Source organism: Fundulus heteroclitus, chromosome 13, assembly GCF_011125445.2.
Source record: "Fundulus heteroclitus isolate FHET01 chromosome 13, MU-UCD_Fhet_4.1, whole genome shotgun sequence".
In the NCBI taxonomy this organism is placed as follows: Eukaryota; Metazoa; Chordata; class Actinopteri; order Cyprinodontiformes; family Fundulidae; genus Fundulus; species Fundulus heteroclitus.
The window spans coordinates 36,300,095-36,323,837 of NC_046373.1; the positions used below are offsets into that span (position 1 = coordinate 36,300,095).

At 41.3% G+C, this 23,743-nt stretch overlaps 1 protein-coding gene across 4 annotated transcripts in view; it reads left to right on the forward strand.

The window, feature by feature from the left end:
- Positions 1–23,743, forward strand: part of vars2 (valyl-tRNA synthetase 2, mitochondrial) — a 106,576-nt gene that overhangs the window by 51,085 nt on the left and 31,748 nt on the right. For all 4 annotated transcript variants that reach the window (XM_036145630.1, XM_036145632.1, XM_036145631.1 and 1 more), the window contains 12 exons: positions 4,375–4,465; positions 4,574–4,701; positions 4,918–5,021; positions 11,222–11,303; positions 11,416–11,492; positions 11,678–11,765; positions 11,990–12,077; positions 18,425–18,495; positions 18,581–18,706; positions 18,813–18,917; positions 19,755–19,823; positions 19,907–19,985. In XM_036145630.1, coding sequence (XP_036001523.1) covers positions 4,375–4,465; positions 4,574–4,701; positions 4,918–5,021; positions 11,222–11,303; positions 11,416–11,492; positions 11,678–11,765; positions 11,990–12,077; positions 18,425–18,495; positions 18,581–18,706; positions 18,813–18,917; positions 19,755–19,823; positions 19,907–19,985 — 1,108 coding nt within the window. The remainder of the gene's footprint in view (positions 1–4,374; positions 4,466–4,573; positions 4,702–4,917; positions 5,022–11,221; positions 11,304–11,415; positions 11,493–11,677; positions 11,766–11,989; positions 12,078–18,424; positions 18,496–18,580; positions 18,707–18,812; positions 18,918–19,754; positions 19,824–19,906; positions 19,986–23,743) is intronic.

Sequence of the window (23,743 nt, forward strand, 5' to 3'; positions counted from 1 at the left end):
AGTATCAGTAGTAGTAGGAGTAGTATCAGTAGTAGTAGTAGTAGTATCAGTTTTTAAAGAATTTGAAGGGATTTGAAGAATTTGAAGGAATTTGTAGTAGTAGTAGTAGTAGTAGTAGTAGTAGTAGTAGTAGTAGTAGTAGTATCAGTAGTACTAGTAGTAGTAGTAGTATCAGTAGTAGTTGTTGTAGTATCAGCAGTAGCATCAGTAGTAGTAGCAGTAGCAGCAGTAGTATCATTACTAGTAGTAGTAGTGGTAGTAGTATCAGTAGTAGTAGTAGTATCAGTTGTAGTAGTAGTAGGAGTAGTATCTGTTGTAGTAGTACTATTAATATCAATTGTATCAGAAGAATTAGAAGGAATTTGAAAAATTTGAAGAATTTGAAAAATTTCAAAAGATTTGAAAAAATTGAAAAAATTTGAAAGATTTGAACCATTTGAACAATTTGAACAATAAGAATGATTACAACAATTTGAAAAAATTGAAGAAATTTGAAAAATTTGAAGATTTTCCAAAAATTTGAAGGAATTTGAAAATTTTGAAGAATTTGAAGATTAAGAACAGTTAGAAGAATTGGGAGTATAGGAAGAATGTGAAGAATTTGAAGAATGTGAAGAATTTGAAGGAATTTGAAATTGAATTGATTTCAATGGGAACAGCCAAAAAAATCGCACAAAAAGTGAAATATTTTAAAAAGTGTAAAAGTTAGCATAACCATGAGATATAGCAGGCATGCCGGGAACGAGCCGAACGTTTTGACACCAAAATTGTTTGTTGAATCTGAGTGTGTAGAGGGCAGAACCCGGTACACAAATGTTAAGGTGCAGCTGTGATTTCTAAAGGGAAATTTTGTGCTAATGTGTGTGCTCTTGGTTTAATAAATCATATATATATATATATATATATATATATATATATATATATATATATTTTTTTTTTTTTTTTTTTTTACAAACACCATTTTCTTTTTCTTGGCGTACTTAAACTTTCAGTATGGAATCCACGCAATGTTTATAAATGAGACAGAGCTTTCAAAGTCCAGCGTGCGTTTTAATACAAATTCACATGGGGAATTTCAGATTCCTTGGCCTTTAGTTTTACTGGGAAAAGGTCCTGGTCTGAGAGTAGGACTTTTCAAGCATGGCGCTTCGTAAAAGATGTTGTGTGCAGCAAGGCAAAACAGTCCACCGCTTGCAGGATTAAGAAGCAGTAAGGAGGTTATTTATCAATGTTATGCCCTTTGTCACAAAAAGCAGTTTAAAAACATTTTTAAGCGAGAAAGTACACCTCAAAACTTCACCTGTGCAGTCAGTTCAATAAGATTAACTGCCTATTTGAATCTGCTTCTGGGGTAGTCAGAGCAGAAGAGCTTCCGTTCACAGGCCGGTCTTCTCACTGCAGGAGGAAACCCTGGTTACCGTAGCAATTAGTCGGCCAGAGAGTCAAGAATTTCCCCCCAGTTCCTTCCTGCTCATCATGGCTGAAAGTAGATATAAATCATTTAGTAGGTTTGTAATGAATAACTGCAAGTACCAGAATATAAAATGTTGTGTTTCTACCCGGAAATTTCTGGCATTTTACGTTAATGTAGGCATTATTAGCCATATGTAGCTATAGTTCTGTGGGACAGATTGGAGTACTAATGATCAAACGGAGCACTCCCCCTTTCCTTGTTAATAAAAAATATAAATTTCTCTAAGACTGGCTTGTCATGTAAACTTAATGTGGTGAAGTGTTAACTCTTAATTATTTTCTATTTTTCATGGTTTTATGCTGACAGCTCTGCAGAAGGAGAGATGCAGGTTGCCAAAAACGTACCCCTCTGTGTCCTGTCTACACACTCCACTGTCTATATAAATATATAAGTATTTGCTCAGAATTAGATAGCCAAGGTATTACTTCTTTGTACCTGCTTCTTTATCTGACTAATAACCAACTGATTGAGAACCACTTGTTGTGCCGTTACATGTTTTAAGTTATTTAATATTTATTAAATAACCCTGGGTCCTTTCGGTATTGTCTGGTGAATATCATCCCAAACAGCTGATATTGGGACAATAGTTGAAAGAGTGATTTGAGCACTGGCATTCTTTTAACAGCAAACCCTGCACACATGGAATAATTGAGTGACAACTTCTCTTCAAGGATAAGAATGTGAGATGTACCAGTGAGACTTTAAGGCAGACAGAAAAAAAGAGTCTGCCTGCCCAAAACAAATGCTGCTATCCAAACTGGCTCCTGGGTGTTATGAAAATAAGACGCTCTGTGACATCTATGACCTAGAACAGAGCGCTATTGGACTGCCTGATGACGTTCCATCAGACTTTGGCTGCGAGAACTATCTGCCACAGTTCACAGAAAAACACACACACACAATTACACTAAAACACACAGGCACACATACCCTCTACCGTGCTTTCTTCCCTTACTATGCTGCTTTCTGTTTTAGCTGCAGTGTCAAAAAGGTCAGATTAGAGACCTCAAGCTTTAGCTTTATGAATATAAACAATTAAACTTTGAATTTCTAGTGACTGAAGCTGATTCCAGTGTAACAATGAAACACAATAAGCTACTCTATTTGTAGTTTTTGATACATTGTACAAAATTACTTTAGATCAGAAATCCCCAAGAATATACTTAGCTTATTTCTTATTGTTAATAGAAACAATTAGTCTTTTTGTATGTTTGTTAATAAATGAAAGAAGTCTAGTCAAGGATTTACTTAGCTTATTCCTTTGTTTTTCCTATGTCTGTGATGTTTTTCTGTTCATGTACCGCACTTTGAATCGTCTTGTTACTGAAGAATGCTATATAAATAAACTTGCCTTCCCTAGACTAATCTTTAGGACACTTGATTTTTATTAATGTTATTATTTCTCTTGGAAATAATTCAGACTCAAAGCAGTAGCTTAGAAAGCTGGAGAGTGCAGTAGCGGACCATCGACCAGAAATGACGTATCGGGGGACTTTCTGTGGCTGTTGTTTACATTAGCGTGATGAGTTAACATTAAGTTACACAAAACACCATTAATACTCCTTATTAATGACTTAACAATGCTCGTACCACTATCGGACAATGGCAGAGCGAGACGAAGACCCACATTAGGTTTAGACGTCGTAGTTATGTTTACTAGTGTAGTAAGTTAATTGGGAAGCTAGCGGTGACTGGTATCTGATATTAAACGCTAACTTAAAAATGGCTTTTAAGCTTTATGTGGTCGTAATGACTGCGATAGACTGGTGAGCTGTCCAGGGTGTACCCCGCCTCTCGCCCATTGACAGCTGGAGATAGGCACCAGCAGCCCTCACGACCCCACAAGGGATAGACGTGTTAGAAAATGGACGGATGGATGGATGGATGAATGGGTGAATGGATGGTTGTAATGAGCACACAAACATTAATATCCCATCTGTGCATAAAACCCTTAAGGAAATAAAGTTTATTATAACCATACAACACACCCAACACATCAGCATATTATGGTTTCAAGAATGCTAGTGGGAAATAGACTGTAAGCTCGGTCTTTTCGGTCAAACCTTAGAACACAGGAAAAAAAATCACAAAGTTGATTTCAGTATAGGCTGGTTCCTTACTCTAGGGAAGGGGTTGCCAACCTTTTTGAAACTGAAAGCTACTTCATCGGTGCTGTGTCATACGAAGGGCTACCTTTACTGGCCTTTGAACTACAATTGTCCAAGCTCGCCTTAACTTTATGTAATATAAATATGTTGTTAATGCTTTTGTCCTTTTTAAATCTATGTAAATGCAAGTGTGATTAAAAAGGAAGAGCAGCTGAATACAATAGCATTTTAAATGCAGCTCACTGGTAGGTTGTGCTATTTCTTTGAATAGGCTTGAGGGCACCACACATGGCCCCGGGGGGCTACCTGGTACCCGGGGACACCATGTTGGTGACCCCTGATCTAGGGTCTGATTCTGCAGAAGAGAGACTCCAGACTTAGCCACTCTTCCAGCTTGAGCACATGCTCATGGGTCTCTCCAGTGTAAAACTCCTCTCCTCAAGGGTTTGTGGACAAAGACAACGATAAATTCGGAGAAGCTTGGAACATAGCAGTGTTGCCACCCCTGCTGTGATGGAGCAGTTCCTAATGCTTGTAAAAGTCTCACATTTCAGGCAGCTTTCAACTTACACTCTGGTCTCATATTATCTCTTGGCTGAAAGCACAACACACTCTATCTTCTCATCCTTGGTTCATGCCTGGATTCTCAAGGCTGGACTAGTCAGGTCTCTATCACTGTATTTGTCTTTTTTCCACATGGTCCTTTTTTAGTTGTATTACTCAAACCAATCTAGGTTTTTATGCCTCACTGCTGAGAATTTGAAATGACAGGCATCTCACTTTCTGTTTTAGGCTTTTCATGGACAATGGTGTAGACATCCTTTCACTAACAGACTCCTTCCCATCATTACCGATACGATGGTGGATATGGAACTTGGAACAGGTGCCTGGATCAGTGTCACTCTAACAGTGTCATCAAAATATGAGCATTAAATCCTGTGCAGTTTGCTTTTCTGGGAGAAATTATTTGTTGTGTGTATTTACTTTGTAGGTGCTGTTAAAGTGACTCCTGCTCATGACTTTGTAGACCTTCATCTGTCGCAGAGGCACTCTCTGCCACGGCCTTCTGTCATTAGAGGAGATGGGACTATGGAGCCAATATGTGGACAATGGCTGGAGGTGCAGGACCATTGATGTCTTAGATTAGTAGTACTACCTGTGTTGAGGATATATGAATGTTGTTGATTATCTTTGCTATCTCAGGTTGACCATGATGAAGTACTAAGTCTTGTAAAATGTTGGTTAGGGTTAGAGGGTTACAAAGAAGCGGTGAGCATCTCACCTTAGTTTTATTTCATCAGCAATTACAAATTATTCCTCTTTGTTTCTTTAAAGGGCATGAAGCGGTTTGATGCCAGGCAGGTGGTTGTGGACGCTCTTGCTGAAAAGAAACTTTTCAGAGGAAAGAAGCATCACGTCATGACTTTACCTGTCTGCAGGTAGTAGAACAGACTTGACATTCAACATAGTTGGAACATTTGTGTCTCAATTTATAACCCCTTAAATTAAACACTTTCAAGTTGGTCCTGAGACACTGCTGTCCTGTCTTTCTGGATCATTAGATAAAGATGAGAAATCCTTTAATGTCACACAATGGGGAAATTCAGGCATGAGAGTGGTAAAGATGCAGACAGTTACACACAGTTTTATAGCAGTAAAAAAACAAGCTACTCTATTCTAAAGTTAGTGCTAAAGCAGCATAGGATGGGCTTTACCAAAAACGGCAAAATTAAATGTATAAAAATAAAAGCACAATTATTGATAGTATGTCATATGCCAGTAAAAAAGATTAAATATTCGAGCTAACAGTGGAAAAAAAGAACAATATGAAATGATATGCAAGCTAAGGCATAGGTGTCAAACTCCAGCCCCTGAGGGATCGTGTCCTACAAATTTCAGATGTTTCTCTGCTTCATCACACCTGAATCAAATAACGAGATCATTAGAAGGACTTAGCTATATGCTGTATGCTATAAGCGTCTGTTTGGATTCAGACAACAATAGCGGCTCGTAGAGGGAAAGCAAGGGGTTACCTTGATGCTGCTATTTCATCGGTGTTGTCCAATCTACCGAATACTAATTCTTTAAAAGAACACCAGAGAACGGCTTTGAAGGCTTTTGTAAGTGGAAACGATGTTTTCGCCCCTCTCCCGACCGGGTTTGGCAAGTGCTTGTAGCACGTCAGTAAAGATGAAGGACAAGTGGTTTATCCAATCATATCCAAGGACGGGTTTATCCAAGGAGTTTTGATAAGACCCCTTCTGAAATAAATCTCCAATGCAACAATCCCAGATGGAGGTGTGGAACTTGGCAGAATGGAATCCATTTTGTCGAGAGTGAGGTTTGGCATGACCTAGTGTGATCAGAGTTTCCTAACTTTATCCGTTTCATCAAGGCCAAACCAGGTTTAGAAGGTGTGACTATGTGAAGCCAGGTTTAAGTAATTCAGGTAAATGCATGGCCACAGTAACCTGGCCAGCCAGATTGATAATGTATAGCGCTCTACTTTCTGCACATTATCAAACTGGGCTTGCTTCCATCTAAACCGTTCAGGGATAGGAGGGACATTGAGCAGAACTTGCTGAGCTGATTGGACAAAGCAACACCTAGTGCCCGCCTACCAAATGTTTTTTTTTAGCCAATCAAAGCATCAAATGAAAATGCAGCAGTCACCATGAGAAAAGGCAACAAGTTACGCTGGTCACTTCTTGCTGTTCTTCTTTCAAAGAAAAGGAATCATGGATTCTGACTAATTTTTTTGGCTTGGCTGTGGACTGGGCAGCTTTCATCACAGCTGTATGTCCTGCCTTAAGCCATAGCAACTGCAATGTGATTGGTACAAACCGTTTTTGGTTTGGTTCCAAATGGTTGGGGTGGGAGCGTACAAGGTGGATTACCCTGTTTGTGAACACACAAATACCATGAGAATTCAGCTTGAAGGCAAGGTTATGTCCAGAGCTTTTTTCAGGAGACCATGAGGTCAATCACAGATTCACTGATGCTACAATGGTTAGAGTTGTGTGGGCCATTCTTTAAACCAAACAAACGTCTTTTGATGGAAGCTTATGAGGAATTAAAGCACAACATACTTAAGAAAGGAAATACTGCCACTAAAATAAAGGAAGATAGGTGTGTTCGGAGCTACTTATATGGCAGAAAGGTGTTACACCATTTTCCACCACCTATCAGATTCTGTGACTCTAGAGGGCGTGGGTTTTACTGACCCCTCCATAACTCCTGAAGAAAAGCAGTGGTGGGATGAAACTTATTTTATCCCACCATTGTATTGGATTGTGTCAAATTTATTTTGCTATGACTTGAAAACAAAACAGTTTTCAAGTCATAGCATATTTTAATAATGGCATTAATGATTAATGCAAATATTGTTTTCATTTAGCAACATTAAATGAGCTATAAGTAAGGTATTTACTGTAAAATCAATCTAAATCATTCTCATTTCTCACCTGGGATGGAAGTAACCTTCCCTATAAACAATCGGTCTTCTCCATCAACAATGTCTTTGTCACATTTTCCTCCTTTCAAATCTAGAGGTATGATCCGGAACTACTTCAGTTCAGAGTGTAGCCCGTGTTTACTTGCTGGTGAGATTTCCCAGGTTTCCCAAAACAGAGTGCAGCATGTGGTATTTTATCTTGGCAAAAGAGTAGTAGCCTGCAAACATGTAAGCCAGTAAGAGAAGGGGACCAGAAAAAGAACAGAATACAACATCATATACCCATCCCATGAAAGTAAAAATTCACAACAGCAACACACCATTTAAAAACGCCATATTAGATTGTTGTGATTGGCAAGCTGTTGTACCGATTTAAGTCACAAGGTGTCAGTATTACCTATATCTCCTTTAAGTATAGAATCTAAAACAAACTGAAAGAAGTTAATGTGGGACATCTGATATGATACAAAATTACCTCCATCCATCCATCCATTTTCTTACTCGCTTTATCCCTCATGGGGTCACGAGGGGTGCTGGTGCCTATCTCCAGCATGTCACAGCATGTCAATGGGCGAGAGGCGGGGTACACCCTGGACAGGTCGGCAGTCTATCGCAGGCCAACACAGAGACAGACAGGACAAACACAAAATTAGCTTATCATGATAAAATATATCAAATAATATGATGACATTCTTTCCCTTAACAGTTGCTAAGTCACTGTGCCTTAGTTTGTATAATTTTTCCTTCTGGGGCTATGAGATTGCATATTAAGTCTGTGCACTTGAGGGGCACTACACTTGTTCTGGAGGAATCACCAAAACATCACCCCCTTAGAGTCACAGAATAAACCCCATATTTAACAGGTTTCCAGGGTTTCCTGACTTATAGTCAGGAGTGAATGCTGCTTGTCAAGACTTTGATGCAATCAACTGGGTTCCCTTATATAGGATTTTTTTTTTTTGACCAATCTGTATAATCTGACCCAATCTGTATAATCTGATTGATTTTGATTTTGTAAAGTGCCTTGAGATGACATGTTTCATGAATTGGCGCTATATAAATAAAATTTAATTGAAAATTGAATTGAACATCCATTTTAAATCCCCGCTGCCTCATAAATTATCTTCACCTGGGAATAATAGCCGATATAGACTGTTGTTTTCTTCCGGTTATTACTTCTTTTTCTTTTCTTGGTTACTTTCTCTTCTCTCTCGCTGGGCAAAGAATATGGATAGACCACCATTTCAACAGAAAACAACAAGTAGAATGATCTACGGTCATCTTTTCTTGTTTTCTACTCCTCCTCCAACGACAGCACGTCCTCATATAGAAATAAAAGATACAGATTTTTTTTTTGCTCTAATATTCAGCTTCACTCTATTGTTCTAAGTTATACCATAACCTGTGTTATTAACCACATTTGCCTCCAATGTCTTTACAACTACACAGAGAAGTAATATGATGCTTGGCAGTGTTTTTGTTTTGTTTTTTTGAGTTCACAATTTATTAGCTGATTAACATTTTTCTCCTCAAAATGAGCAGGAGTGCATCTCAACCAGGGAGCTCAGACTGACAGAGCTCCATCATTGGGTTGTCAGTGTCTGTGAAGCTAATATTTAAACAGCCAGCATTAGCTTATATCTCCCAGAAGGTTTAGTACTGTACTTTTAAGTTGCTCTTTAATATCTGTGTTACAGCCTTAACTTGTAGCCTTAGTATAGACGTCTTTCCACCGACCCTACTCGATTTATCCCACACTGCTCAGCCCCGCCCCCTCGGCTCCTCCCTACTTGGTTTTACTCCGGTTTGTGTTTTGACCAGCCTAGAAAAGCCTGGAACAGGGAAACGCTTCCTGGAGGTGGCTTTACCCAACGCCCCACATTTTGTTTGCAACATTGACACGTTAATGAAATCTGTGATAAATGGTAAACAGTAAAAGAGTAAATCATTATTAATAAAAACATAAATAAAAGAACAAAATTCAAATAATGTTTGCATAATTATATATGCAAGATTGTCTTGGATAATTTTAAGGATAAAATAATCCATAATCCAGATAAATATCTGGATCAAGCATCAGTCTAAACTAGGGTTTCCCAAAGTATGGTGCGCGAGGTGAAAACTGTAATGGCGTCTGACCTTGTTTTTTTCCCCCCCACACAATAAAGTCATTAATTCAATCAATACATAAAAATGTATTGTAATGATCCTTATTAGACTTTATTGCTAAATGCAGCTGCACACTCACTGTTTCTTTAAATCAGATTACTTTGGGGTCATACCTGAAGAAATGTGTGGCTTCCGGGGAGAGGAGTCGTGATTCGGGAGACCGGCGGAGTGAAAGCTGTCCCGTCCTGTTTGTCCTAAAATAAAGTGCTAGCAGCAAAACCTCGTCTGGTGCTTGGGTGTCATTACGGAACGATACAGTGTTAACACGAAAATGTTAATAAACTGTATTTATTTAGAATAAATCTTCTTCTACGCTTCAGTTTTGGATGACAAATCCGTAGTGCTGTATATGCGCATATGGCTTGTGGTCTCTGCTTCAATAATTCTGGCAAATATGCTCAATAGGCTGAAATCAGGGGAACAGGTGAGACATCTAAGGTGAAAGTTAGTCATTAAAGAGGAGAGGAAGAGAGTGAGAGAGAAATTGGAGGCAAAAGAGGAGAGAATTGCAACGGATCCGGGAGAAAAGAAGAAAACGAGCGAGATTCAGAAAATGTCTCTTCCTCTCTCCGTTAGTCGTTTACGTCAGCAGAGGATACATTTAATTCGGGCTGAAAGTTTTATTTACGAGATTAAATTGAGTGACTGTGTCTCTCTATGGATCGCGCAGTGCCTACAATCAGCGCTGCTGCTCATGGTGCCGTGATTTTGAACCAGTGACAGCTCTGACGCGCATGACACGCACACCACTGTCGTTACCATTGCTCCTGGGGGGATTTCTTGACTATGCTCACGCACAGATCTGTAATACTTCTCATTGCGATTCAGACAGGCGCAGACTGCACCGTGCAGTTAATTTTAAAGAGGCAGTTTTAGCGCATATTCAGACAGAAACGGGCTGGGGGAGCCGAGGTGTGTTGCCTTGGGCGTGTTTACCCGCTGAAGGTAACCGCTGTGAAACAATCAGAAAGATTTCTCTGATTAATAACATCTTTATGGAGCGTTACTGTTACTCTGTGCTGCTTTACCAGTTCTCTCTCGCTCGCTCGCTCGTCATCGGACAAAAATCAAACTGCTTCGTGTTTGTATTTTGCGGCGTAAATTGTGTGTCAGACTCACATTTAGAAGCTTTGTTATGACGTTTGAGTTGTAACTGCAACCCGTCCGTTATATATTTATAACAGACGGGTTGCAGTTACAAGCCGTCTGTTATAATGTTATAACGGACGGGTTTTATAATAAATAACGTTATATAATACGGACGGGTTATATAATAAATAACGTTATATAATACGGACAGGTTTTATAATAAATAACGTTATAATAAATAACGTTATATAATAAATATATAACGTCCGTTATATATATATATATATATATATATATATATATATCTATCTATCTATCTATCTATCTATCTATCTATCTATCTATCTATCTATCTATCTATCTATCTATCTATCTATCTATCTATCTATCTATCTATCTATCTATCTATCTATCTATCTATCTATCTATCTATCTATCTATCTATCTAGATAGATAGATAGATAGATAGATAGATAGATAGATAGATAGATAGATAGATAGATAGAATTAATCTTGATGGTGAAGTTAATACTTATATCCAGTTTATTTCTAAATAATGTATATAACAATAACACTCAAGAAACATTATCTGTTCTAAAAGGTTTATTAACGGTCCTTTTATGAAACAATGAAAGTCATCTTTGAAATGAAGGTCACCTTCAAAGGAGAAAAACCTAAAACGTTTTACATGTAACAGGCCATTGTTTGCTGTTTGTAAAAAAAAAAAAAAAAGTTGTCATTCTTCATTAAAAATTTGGCTCAAAATGAATACACAGGTTTTCTTGTAAGGGGCTTTCTTGAGCACATGGTGCATTTCTAGCAGTTTCCCTAAAAGCTTGTTCACACCTTAGCTTTCCACAGAACCATCTCACCAATCTAGTAATGTTCATAACTTTTTGTGTCTGTCACCTTTCTTCTGATTCTCAGCCGCTCAGGAGATATCATTGAACCACTTCTAAAAAAGCAGTGGTTTGTTCGCTGTAATACAATGGCTATGAAAGCTATACAGGTAGGTGTGTGGATGGGAGAAGTGTACAATTTCGTAAGCCTCCTGTAATTGTGTTTATGATAATCAAGTCATAACATGAAAAGTCCTGTAACAGAACATATTTTTATGCCAGGCTGTAGAGGAGGGGCAGTTGGAAATTATTCCTCACCACTACACCAAGACGTGGAAGAACTGGCTGTCCAACATCAGGTAAGATGTCCTAATGTTTAGATTTGGTGAAAGAAAGTCTACATTTGACTGGTAAAGTGACTAACAAACATTAGATGTGTGTACTCTCATTCCTAATGTAATGTGCATGAAATACTTTCTTCCTAATGATAAATGAGCTTTTGTTGTAACACCTTAAAATAGTTTGTTTGCTGTATGCCCTCCAGTGACTGGTGCATATCCAGGCAGCTTTGGTGGGGTCATCAGATTCCTGCTTACCAATTAGACCTTCCCAACTCTAAAACTAAAGAAGAGGTTAGTCTTAGATTTATTCGGAATATAGCATACATTGTAGAAATGTGTTGTCTCGCCTACCCATTTACTGCGTGATAAATAAACAGTAGCTTTGTAAAAGCTGTGGAATTGTATTTCAGTGTTAACAATACCATACTTTGCCATATTTTATGCCAGTCTCGGTCTGTCTTTTGCTGTTGTAACTGCTATTTTGTTTGTGTTCCTGCATGTTGTGGTTGGAGCAGTGGGTTTGGGGGAGAAGTGAGAAGGAGGCCCGACAGAGAGCTGCTGTGAAATATGGAGTGAACCCAGATGACATCACTTTGCGACAGGGTAACCCAGCATTCTTACTTTCTTACAAGTTTCAGTTTGTCCCAAGATTACTGAAGGATTTTGTTTGCTTCTATTTCTAATAGTGTAACTAACTCAATTGTTTCTAACATTTTACTATAGCATTTTTGCTTTTTACACTACTTTGTTGTATTTGGCAAAATTGTACATAACTATCTACATACACTATCCAATTTAGATCATTTTAACTGGGGATGCACAATAACAGAAATTTTTTTTTATCCAATACTATTTATCAAGATTGAGATGGTAAAATTTATTGCAATTAACATTTTTCATTTCTACTATTATCCAATTCCTGCAACACTATCAGTGAGCATTAGTGTCAACCACTAAATATACACATCAAATGTGGGCATTAAGGGCATTTAAAGGTAATCCAATTTGCCATATATGTTATTGATATGCAGAATACGAATGCATGTCACTTGAAAAATAGTATTTACAGTCCTTTCCACTTTTAATAATTAACACCAACATTACTGTACTGAGTGTGATTCAATATACATATATTGCAGCTCTATTTCTATTTCCTAGTTTTGAGTAAATTTCCTGATCCACATAACATTACACATTGTGACAAGCACTCTAAAATATGGCCTCTTTTGAGCCAGCATTTACCAATAATATAAGCGTATAAGTGGCACTTCAAAGTACAGTAAACAGATTTAGCAGCGTAGGAGGATATTTTCTTAAGAGAGATTCCTTTTTCTTTGACAGAATTAAATGCTTTCAATGCCATCGACATTTTTAGCAGATGATCAAAGTTTTTGATAAGTCAGGAAAAGTAAAAAAAAAAAAAAAAAAGCCAGGAAGAGATGCTAAAAATACCACTGTTATAGTTTCTAGTTCACAAAGTAATTATTTTTAAGTGTGAACTGTCGTATTACATACTTTTTTCTAAATAATCGGAAAAAAGGGGAATTCGAAATTTTTGCTAATTTGAAAAAAAGGAAATGAAACATTTTGTTCATTTAAAAAAAAAATCTACAACAAACAATTTTGAATAGATGCACCTGTACCGCAGGCCTCTAAGGTTTCTTCTGCACGACAGGTCTCCAGAAATCTTGGCTTTCATGGGAGAACCTCCAGGTCTTCCTAGACCCCCTCGTTCCTCCCATTTCGGGTTGTTTTGATTTTGCTTCAAGCCTACCTCCTTAGGCCCCCTTCGCTCACCCAGTTCAGGTTGTTTTGGGTGTCTGGCGTCTGCGCTTGAAAGGGGGTTCTGTTATGATCCGGCATAGCTGCTGTCTTCATTCTGACACTCCTCAGACCTCTGTTAATCAAGTCTCATGGACTGCACCCGTGAGCCTGCTCCTCCACTACTCTGCAATCGGGCTCATCACCTCTATAAGTTTCTCCTCCTTTAAATATCTGTTGCTGACTGAAAGTGCCAGATTATTGAAAGGCTTGTTGCCAGTAAATGTCCATCGTTTTTCCCTGCTTGATATCTGTTCATGACCAAAACCAAGTTTCCACAGGTTGTCTTACATTGCCCCCGTTGGACATCTACCATGCCTTATGTTTTGTGAACACTACCAAAACCACGTGTTTTGGTAGTGTTCAATTTCGTCTGATTTGAAGATGGTGGAGGGGGGGGGGGGGGGGGGGGGGGGGGGGGCTGGTGGACCTTTGATGACCTCTAAAAACATTTCTTTATATCTTTAAAATGATAGCGGCACATATGAAAATATTTGCTGCACGGTTTGACACAAATTTTGTCTGATTTGAAGAAGGTGGGGGGGCTGGTTGACTTTTGAATACCTCTAAAAACATTTCTTTATATCTTTAAAATGATAGCGGCACAAGCTAAAATTTTTGCTGCACAAACGTAGCACAAACGTTTGACACCAATTTTGTCTGAATTGAAGAAGGTGGGGGGAGGGGGCAACTTGACTCAGGTTGCCTGGAGGAATATGAGGTTATTTGTCTGTGTGGTATTAACAGAATTCAGTCTTTTAGTTTAATGTTCAGGTGATTTTTATTGATGATTCTTTTTAATCCAATTCAGTCTGCCTCCTAGTATTTATCCCTTGGTAGCCATTCTAATAGGTTTTCTTCCATGACTGTTTCTGCACAAGTTCCCCATTCGTCATTAGACTGATTTTAAATAAATGACCCGCCACAATGGAAATGCGCCTACTTAAAAGCCCCAGGTTTTCTTTTTTTGCAGTTTTCTGGAAGGTTGCTCCAGATTAGGGGAGCCGTCCGTCCGTCCGTCCGTCCGTCCGTCCGTCTTCTTCCGCTTATCCGGGGTCGGGTCGCGGGGGTAGCAGCTTCAGTAGGGAGGCCCAGACGTCCCTCTCCCCGGCCACTTGGGCCAGCTCCTCAGGAGGAATCCCAAGGCGTTCCCAGGCCAGCCGGGAGACATAGTCCCTCCAGCGTGTCCTGGGTCTTCCCCTGGGCCTCCTCCCGGTGGGTGGTGCCCGGAACACCTCACCAGGGAGGCGTCCAGGAGGCATCCTGACCAGATGCCCGAGCCACCTCAACTGGCTCCTCTCGACGTGGAGGAGCAGCGGCTCTACTCTGAGTCCTCCCCGGATGACTGAGCTCCTCACCCTATCTCTAAGGGAGAGTCCAGACACACTACGGAGAAAACTCATTTCAGCCGCTTGTATCCGGGATCTCGTTCTTTCGGTCACGACCCAAAGCTCGTGACCATAGATGAGGGTAGGAACGTAGATCGACCGGTAAATCGAGAGCTTGGCCTTTTGGCTCAGCTCTCTCTTCACCACAACGGATCGGTACAGCGCCCGCTTCACAGCAGACGCTGCACCAATCCGCCTGTCGATCTCCCGCTCCATCCTCCCCTCATTCGTGAACAAGACCCCAAGATACTTGAACTCCTCCACTAGGGGCAGCACATCCTCCCCAACCCGGAGAAGGCACTCTACCCTTTTCCGGTTCAAGACCATGGTCTCGGATTTGGAGGCACTGATTTTCATCCCGGCCGCTTCGCACTCGGCTGCGAACCGCTCCAGTGAGAGCTGTAGATCACGCCCTGATGAAGCCAATAGGACCACGTCATCCGCGAATAGCAGAGACGCAATCCTAAGGCCACCAAAACGGATCCCCTCAACACCTTGGCTGCGCCTAGAAATTCTGTCCATAAAAGTTATGAACAGAATCGGTGACAAAGGGCAGCCTTGGCGGAGTCCAACTCTCACCGGAAACGAGTCCGACTTACTGCCGACAATGCGGACCAGGCTCTGACACCGGTCGTACAGAGACCTGACAGCCCTTATTAAAGGGTCCGGTACTCCATACTCCCGGAGTACCCCCCACAGGATCCCTCGGGGGACACAGTCGAATGCCTTCTCCAGATCCACAAAGCACATGTAGACTGGTTGGGCAAACTCCCATGCCCCCTCCAGAATCCTGCTGAGGGTATAGAGCTGGTCCAGTGTTCCACGGCCAGGACGAAAACCACACTGCTCTTCCTGAATCCGAGATTCGACTATCCGACGGACCCTCCTTTCCAGAACCCCCGAATAGACCTTACCAGGGAGGCTTAAGAGTGTGATTCCCCTGTAGTTGGAACACACTCTCCGGTCCCCCTTTTTAAATAGGGGGACCACCACCCCAGTCTGCCAATCCAGGGGAACTGCCCCCGTTGTCCACACAATGTTGCAGAGCCGCGTTAACCAACACAGCCCCACAACATCCAGAGCCTTAAGGTACTCAGGGCGAATCTCATCCACCCCCGGGGCCTTGCCACCGAGGAGCTTTTTAACAACCTCGGCAACCTCAGCACCAGAGATGGGAGAACCCGACCCAAAGTCCTCAGGCTCTGTTCCGCAATGGAAGACGTGTTGGTGGGATTAAGGAGGTCTTCGAAGTATTCCGCCCACCGAAACACAACGTCCCGAGTCGAGGCCAGCAGCACACCACCCCCACTGTAAACAGTGTTGGTACTGCACTGCTTCCCCCTCCTGAGACGCCGTATAGTGGACCAGAATCGCTTCGAAGCCGTACGGAAGTCTTTCTCCATGGCCTCTCCGAACTCTTCCCACGCCCGAGTTTTTGCCTCGGCAAACCAGCCGAGCCGCCTGCCGCTTCGACTGCCGGTACACATCAGCTGCTTTCGGAGTCCCACAGGCCAAAAAAGCCCGATAGGACTCCTTCTTCAGCTTGACGGCTTCCCTCACCGCTGGTGTCCACCAGCGGGTTCGAGGGTTGCCGCCGCGACATGCACCGACAACCTTGCAGCCACAGCTCCGACTAGCTGCCTCAGCAATAGAGGCGTGGAACATGGTCCATTCAGACTCAATGTCCCCCGCCTCCCTCGGGACGTGTTTGAAGTTCTCCCGGAGGTGGGAGTTAAAGCTCCGCCTCACAGGGGACTCCGCCAGACGTTCCCAGCAAACCCTCACAGTACGTTTGGGCCTGCCCGGTCGGACCGGCTTCCTCCCCCGCCATTGGAGCCAACTCACCACCAGATAGTGGTCGGTGGAGAGCTCCGCCCCTCTCTTCACCCGAGTGTCCAAGACATGCGGCCGCAGGTCAGATGAAACGACAACAAAGTCGATCATTGAACTGCGACCTAGGGTGTCCTGGTGCCAAGAGCACATATGGACACCCTTATGCTTGAACATGGTGTTTGTGATGGACAATCCATGACGAGCACAGAAGTCCAACAACAAAACACCACTCGAGTTCAGATCAGGTGGGCCATTCCTCCCAACCACGCCCCTCCAGGTCCCACTGTCATTGCCCACGTGAGCGTTGAAGTCCCCCAGCAAAACGAGGGAGTCCCCAGGAGGGGCACTCTCCAGTACCCCTTCCAAGGACTCCAAAAAGGGTGGGTAATCTGAACTGCTGTTTGGCACATAAGCGCAAACAACAGTCAGAACCCGTCCCCCCACACGAATGCGGAGGGAGGCCACCCTCTCGTTCACCGGGGAAATCCCCAACGTGCAGGCACCGAGATGGGGGGCAACAAGTATGCCAACCCCAGCTCGGCGCCTCTCACCATGGGCAACTCCAGAGTGGAAGAATGTCCAGCCCCTCTCAAGGAGACTGGTTCCGGAGCCAGAGCGGTGCGTCGAGGTGAGTCCGACTATCTCTAGTCGGAACCTCTCGACCTCGCGCACGAGCTCAGGCTCCTTCCCCACCAGAGAGGTGACATTCCACGTCCCAAGAGCCAGCTTCTAGGGGAGCATAAAACCTAAATGCTTCTTCACCGGGTTTGATTCTAATTCTGTGGATGTCATGTAGACTTCAACTGGAAGACCTGGATGGTCTGGAGGGCTGATACGACAAAAAATCTTTAATATATTTGGGTGGTAAGCCATTCAGTGATTTATAAAGAACCAGAAATAAGTTAAAGTACATTCTTTGAGAAACAGGAGCCAGTATAAGGACTTTAGAACTGTGGCAATGTTTAATTTAATTAAGTAGAGATCGATGAAAATTCACTCAACCAGCTTATATCACATTTTATGAAGGGAATCGCACATCAGCATCACAAACATGTTTTCTGCTTTTCAAACAGAAAACAGGTTATTTTATTACAAGTATAATCAACGCCCCTTTAACTGTAATTCACGGAGAGGTCGCAAATTCCGGGTTCGAATCCCACAGACTGCCACTTTGGGTTGCTGAGCCCCAGAATGTTCCCTGGGCGCCACACAGTGGCAGCCCATTGCTCCCTTGAAGGATTGGGTTAAATGTTAAAGGACAAATTTCACTGGTATGTTGCAAAGAAATATGATGACGATTGAATTTTAGTGTAACTTATTACATTTGTTTGTTCTCTGGTAGTCCTGGGTTCAAGTTCTACCCTTGCCCAGGGTCTTTCTGCATGGAGTTTGCATGTTCTCCCTGTGCATGTGTGGGTTCTCTCCGGGAACTCTTGCTTCCTCCCACAGTCCAAAAAACATGACTGTTAGGTTAATTGGTCTCTCTAAATTCTGTGGGTTTGTGCGAGAATGGTTGTTTGTCCTGTTTGTCTCTGCGTTGCCCTGCGATAGACTGCCGACCTGTTCAAGGTGTACCCCGCCTCTCGCCCAGTGAGACCTGGAGATAGGCACTAGCACCCCTCACGACCCCACAAGTGATAGGCGTGTTAGAAAATGGATGGATGTATGTTCTCTGGTATAAATATATTATCAGCATAATGACTTTACCAGGTCAAAGTATATATAAAGCCAAAACTATTTACCCAAGCGCTGAACCGGGTAGAACTCCTTGAGTAATCCTGGAGCGAAAGAGACTCCTCCTTCACATGAACAACCTGGAGTGTATAAGATAAATATTGAAACCATCATAGTGCTGTTTCTTTAAAACGCCTAATAATGTTTTAACAATGGAATTTGTCTCTGAATTAGATCCAGATGTTTTAGATACATGGTTCTCCTCAGCACTGTTTCCTTTCGCCATGCTTGGCTGGCCGGAAAAGGTACTTTTTGTTCTGCCACTCAAAAGAATTAGACAGACATTCCTGAAATATTTGTATTTCTTACCAATATCCTGCTGTTTAACAGACATCTGACCTCCACCACTTCTACCCCAACTCTGTTCTGGAGACTGGCAGTGACCTCATCTTCTTTTGGGTTGCTAGGATGGTGATGTTGGGATCTGAACTGACTGGGCAGTTACCATTTAAACAGGTTGGTTTTGTAAGGACATTGGGCTGCTAAAACAAAACTAGTATAAACTCTAATGTGGGAGGTAAATTGACTAATTTGCTTTCTTTTTTCCCACGGTGCTTCTCAGGTTTTGTTTCACTCCCTAGTTCGAGACAAATATGGCAGGAAGATGAGTAAATCTCTGGGAAATGTCATTGACCCATTAGATGTAATACATGGAGTTTCCCTCAAGGTGAGAAACATGCGCCTGTTCCTTGACACATGTTTATTCGTTTATGCTTTTAATCTTAATGAAGGTGGTAGAGTTGCAAGGTTTTTTTTCCTAAGTAGCGTCATAAATGTATGAGTATGCTCAAGTAAAATAAATAAGTGTTAAACTGGAGCTGTTAAATGTTGATACTACTACCACTGATGCTACTACTACTACTGCTGCTGCTGATACTACTACTACTGCTACTACTGTTTAACTGGTTTGGCTTTTCACAACATTCTTCAAATCCTTCAGCTTTTGAAGGATTTCAAAAGCTGTTCAAATTGGCTCTTCTTCGATTTCAATGTTTTTCAGCTAGATTTTGTCTTCTGCAGGGATCTTCTGCTCATATCATTCTGAAGAATAGCATTCTCACTTGCTGTTACGCAGGAACAGCTTTTTCTAGTTTATTTTGCAGTCTTCTGAGCCAATTGTCCAATTAGTTTTGGTCCCTTGAAAAAGAGGTGGCTACGTATTAAAGAGCTGTAATTCCTAAACCCTTGCTCCAATTTGGATGTCAATACTTTCAAATTACAGCTGAGAGTTTGCACTTTAAGCCCATATTGATCATATAAGTGCATCCTGAATATGTTTTCTTAAACAGCTAAAATTACAAAACTTATGTCACTGTCCAAATATTTCTGGGCCTAACTGTACATGACTATGATAATAAGAGATACATAATATAAAAAATTCTTGGTGTTATAAAAGGTGTTATACAATGATGTTATTAGATTTAGGATATCTCAGAAAATATGTCTTTATTCTTTTTTGAGATGTTGTAAGATAAAACTCTTAATGTTTGTTCTGTTCTGTTAGAGACTTCAGGAGAAAGTGAAGGAGGGAAACCTAGACCTAAGGGAGCAGCAGGTTGCCATGGAAGCACAGGTCTTTTACTCTTCAGTCTGCTGGAGTGACTGAGTGCATTCATTGCTTTTTCTTAACGATCTGCTTTATTTGCTTCCCCACAGAGGAAAGACTACCCTAATGGAATACCTCAGTGTGGAACAGATGCTCTGAGATTTGCCCTTTGCTCTCACAAGATACAGGGTGAGTAACTCACTCTCTGCTCAAGAATGATTTGTCACAATGAGGAAGTGTTACAAAAAAACAGTTTTGACTAGACTGATAAAGTCACATTTTAAGAAACTAAATAAAACTTCTGCGAATATTTTCAGTTGCTGAGAGACAGCAAAATCCCTTCATTTAAAAGAGCAATGAGCAAAATTTCAATATTTTAGAAATAATAATAGAAAAGATAATGATTTGAAGAACTAAAGGTAATATTTCAAATGGACTATTGTATGATGTTACACTGCATCTCTCTGCGTTGTTCTCCAGTCTCTTGTTTACATAGCCGGGCCATGCGTATACATGCACGCGTGCATGTACGTGCATGTGAACAGCTGCCACTCAGGGCTTAGCCCCTCCCTGCCCTCTAAAATACCACCGTCAGAGCAGTGCAGTGTTGGCGCAACATGGCCGAGAGCACCCCAGCAGATCAAAATGTTCTCTTGCTAACAGGATTATAAAGTTATGAGTTACTTACTTCATCGCTTAAAATGTTCCTCTGAAAGGTGAGGCTTTTTTGCTGTTTTTTTCCCTTTTACAAATATGCACATAGAAGGCGACACATGAGAAGGGAAAGGAGGGGCTGAGTTGCTGCTTGGAACGAGGTATAGAGAAGCGAGGTTTGTTATACATCTTGTTTTGGCCTAGAAACAGTGCTCAAGCACCACCTAGTGTTGAAATATCGCTTATTGCTCCTTTAATGCAACATGTCTTGACTCTGTTGGTCGGGTTGTTTGTCCAAAAGTAACCATTCATCTGCTTTTACTGTGAAAATGAGAAGGTCTTTAGGTACTTTAAATCATACAATTTAGTAGTATAGCCTCAGAAGTCCTGTTCAGTCTTGTCCTGGAAATCTAAACTAAGCAACACTGGTCCAGAATGCAGAAGCAATGTGGAAAACATGTATTTTTAAGGTCCTGACAGAACATGTTGTTATGGGAGTTTTGGGTGGAATATTAAACAATAGTAACTGAGTTCCCATCTTTACTAAATGACGAGACGGTGGTATAACGTTCCAGCACTTTTATTGAGAAACAGAGCAGAGATTCACATAGATGGAAAGTAATCGCACCCCACGGTTCCGCTGCAGTCTCTGTCTGCCCTGTCTCTGTCTGCCTCGCTTTTCGGGCTTCCCCTAATACTGCACCGTGGCCTTCCCATGAGACAAAACAAAGACAGTCTATCGTAAACAATCAGTATCCCTCAGCAGCTGCAGCATTTGGCCTTGAAATCAGAAAACAGTGGATCTTATACACAGACATCAGGTCTCCAGGCCTCCTCTGTCCGAGTGGTGTGAGGCCATAGTGACTTCAGAATAATAATTCTTATAACATTCCTCTCTTTTTTTTTTTGATGATGGCGTCGTCAGCATCAAGACAAAACAAGATGACCCATCACTTGAAAATGTGAACAAAGCACAGAGGAACCATTTCTGTAAACTCGTAAAGTGGGACCCAAAGGGTTCCCGTGTTGGAACCGGGTAGTGCTGGAACTTTTAATACAGATCAACATGAATGCTTCATAGAGCTTTAACACACAAGATCAAAGATTTAGCTTTTGTCCACAATTTAGGATTCATCTAATTAGGTAAGGCCTGTTTTAGGTACCTATGCGCACATTATTTTAAAATTACATTAGACTATGGTAAGCTAAACCTGTTCAGTAACCAAGGTCGAATCCGTCTATTCTCACCCACCCTGAATACCCTCCTACTCCTTTCTCCACTCACCCCTACGATGGACAATAATCCACCACTCCAAACTTATAACACCAGGAGCAAAGGCAGGAGAGGTTCAGTGCGTGCAGGGGAACCTCCAGAAAACGCTACCCCTAGGGGGCAGTAAAAACTGCAAGGCCCCCTCCCAGGGAGATCTGCTCTCGGCCAATCTGAGCCTGAAAACCCTGTATTGAATCTAAGTGTTAACATTACCAGCTAATATTAAAAGGATCTTTAGAGCCAATCCGATCCTGGTTCTTCCTATATCAAATCAAAAGGTGCATAAACCATAGATCCTTGTGTGTCTGAAGCAAACAGTTTCCATTTTTTACCCCATAAAACCATATTGATCAACATGATGTAACATTAAAGTGTAGATCTCATAACACAAAAAATCAAACATGTGAGTCAGTGGAACAGAGCAGTTAAACAAACAGCAACACAATATATGAGAAGAGTCCTAAACGTCAAGAACGCAAAGTTAAGAAAGCCTTCAGGCCATTCAGGCACAAGGCAGAAATTAATCTAATCGCGCTTAGTGTCTCTTCAGGCAACTCCTCCCGTTGAAGAATAAGGAATCAGAGTTCTCTGGCTTCTTCATCCCCAGTCCTCTTCTTGGTTCCCCCTCTCAGGCTGGATGATTGAGCTGGATGGTAATAAGCGTTCAGTTCTGGATGGGCACTGAGCATTTTATTTTGCATTTCTTTCTAATAAAACACTTTGTGAAGATGGTCTGCAGACACGAGTCCTTGTTCCCACTAGAGAACAGAAACAAGGTGTAATTAGTGTTCTTATCAAAACCCCTTTCATGTGTCATTTATTAAAACATTCTTCAAGCACTTTCACATTCAAGATATTTCTGTGCACAATTATTTAGCTTTCAGAATTCTGCAATTTAATTATTAATTAAAATAGTAATCTTTAAGTTCAAGTGTATCTGCAGTAAATTCATAATAATTCTTAACAGAATGCTTTTAATGTGTGTCTTAACTGTTGTTGTCTGACAGTTGAAGTTCTCTGCAACATAATTTCATCAACATATTCGTTTCATGACATTTCCCATTTATTTTGAAAACCCAACTGAGAAAAAGAAAGCCTTTCCATGTGAAAGCTTTTTCCCTCTCTCCCTCTTTTTTTCTTTTTTTTTTTTTAAGTGAGGGGCTGTTCTGCACAGAAAAGACAAAATATTTATACCATGCTGTTACTGTTCAAGGACGCCAAGGTTCTACAACACAAAACAAAGCAGAGAGCAGGAGAGAACAGGAGTTTTTTGAAAACGCTGTAACATTGTAGAACAACTAAAGCTACTTAAGCAAATCAGAATTAGTTCCCAAATTAATCCTAAAATAAAGTAAACCTTACATTGTGATTATTTATTTATTTATTTATCTTCTTAAACTGAGGATTAAGGACTTTTATTAAGAAGTTCTTGGGTGAACGCATCTCTGCGTTCCTATTTGTCTAGGCCTCTGCAATCTGATCTATGATCTATGTATTCTGAGTGCCTGGTCAGGAAGGGTGAAAGGTTCTCTGAAGCTTTCTGTTTTCAGCAACCCTGAAAACCCAGAACCCTTTACAGTCAGTGTTAGGTGTCAGGTAACCTGTGGGACCACCTCGTCGTCTCTCTGGTTCCACCAGCTGTGTCAAGTCCACAGCAGCTCGTCCCTGGGTGCCATGCCCCAGGGGTCTCCACACCCCCCTGTGTGGAACGTCTCTCGTTGTAAGGATCTCACCTTACGTGCCGTTCAAGATGTTCTTTACACAGCAGGACTTCCAATGTGGGATGTATTTGCTGCTTTGATGTTCCTCAGAAAAAACCTTCATTCATTGATATCACCTTCAAGCTGTTACCCTTTTATCATCACAGCCCCCCAACCATCCTGACCAGATCCAAAATCTCCCCATAATCTAATCTAATTAAATTAATCTTACTTATTTTCTGTATGTAGGACGATAACCATTAAATTATCCTGATCTAAAAGCCCTCAGGTTAACGGGTTAACTGGTTAAAAAGACTTTT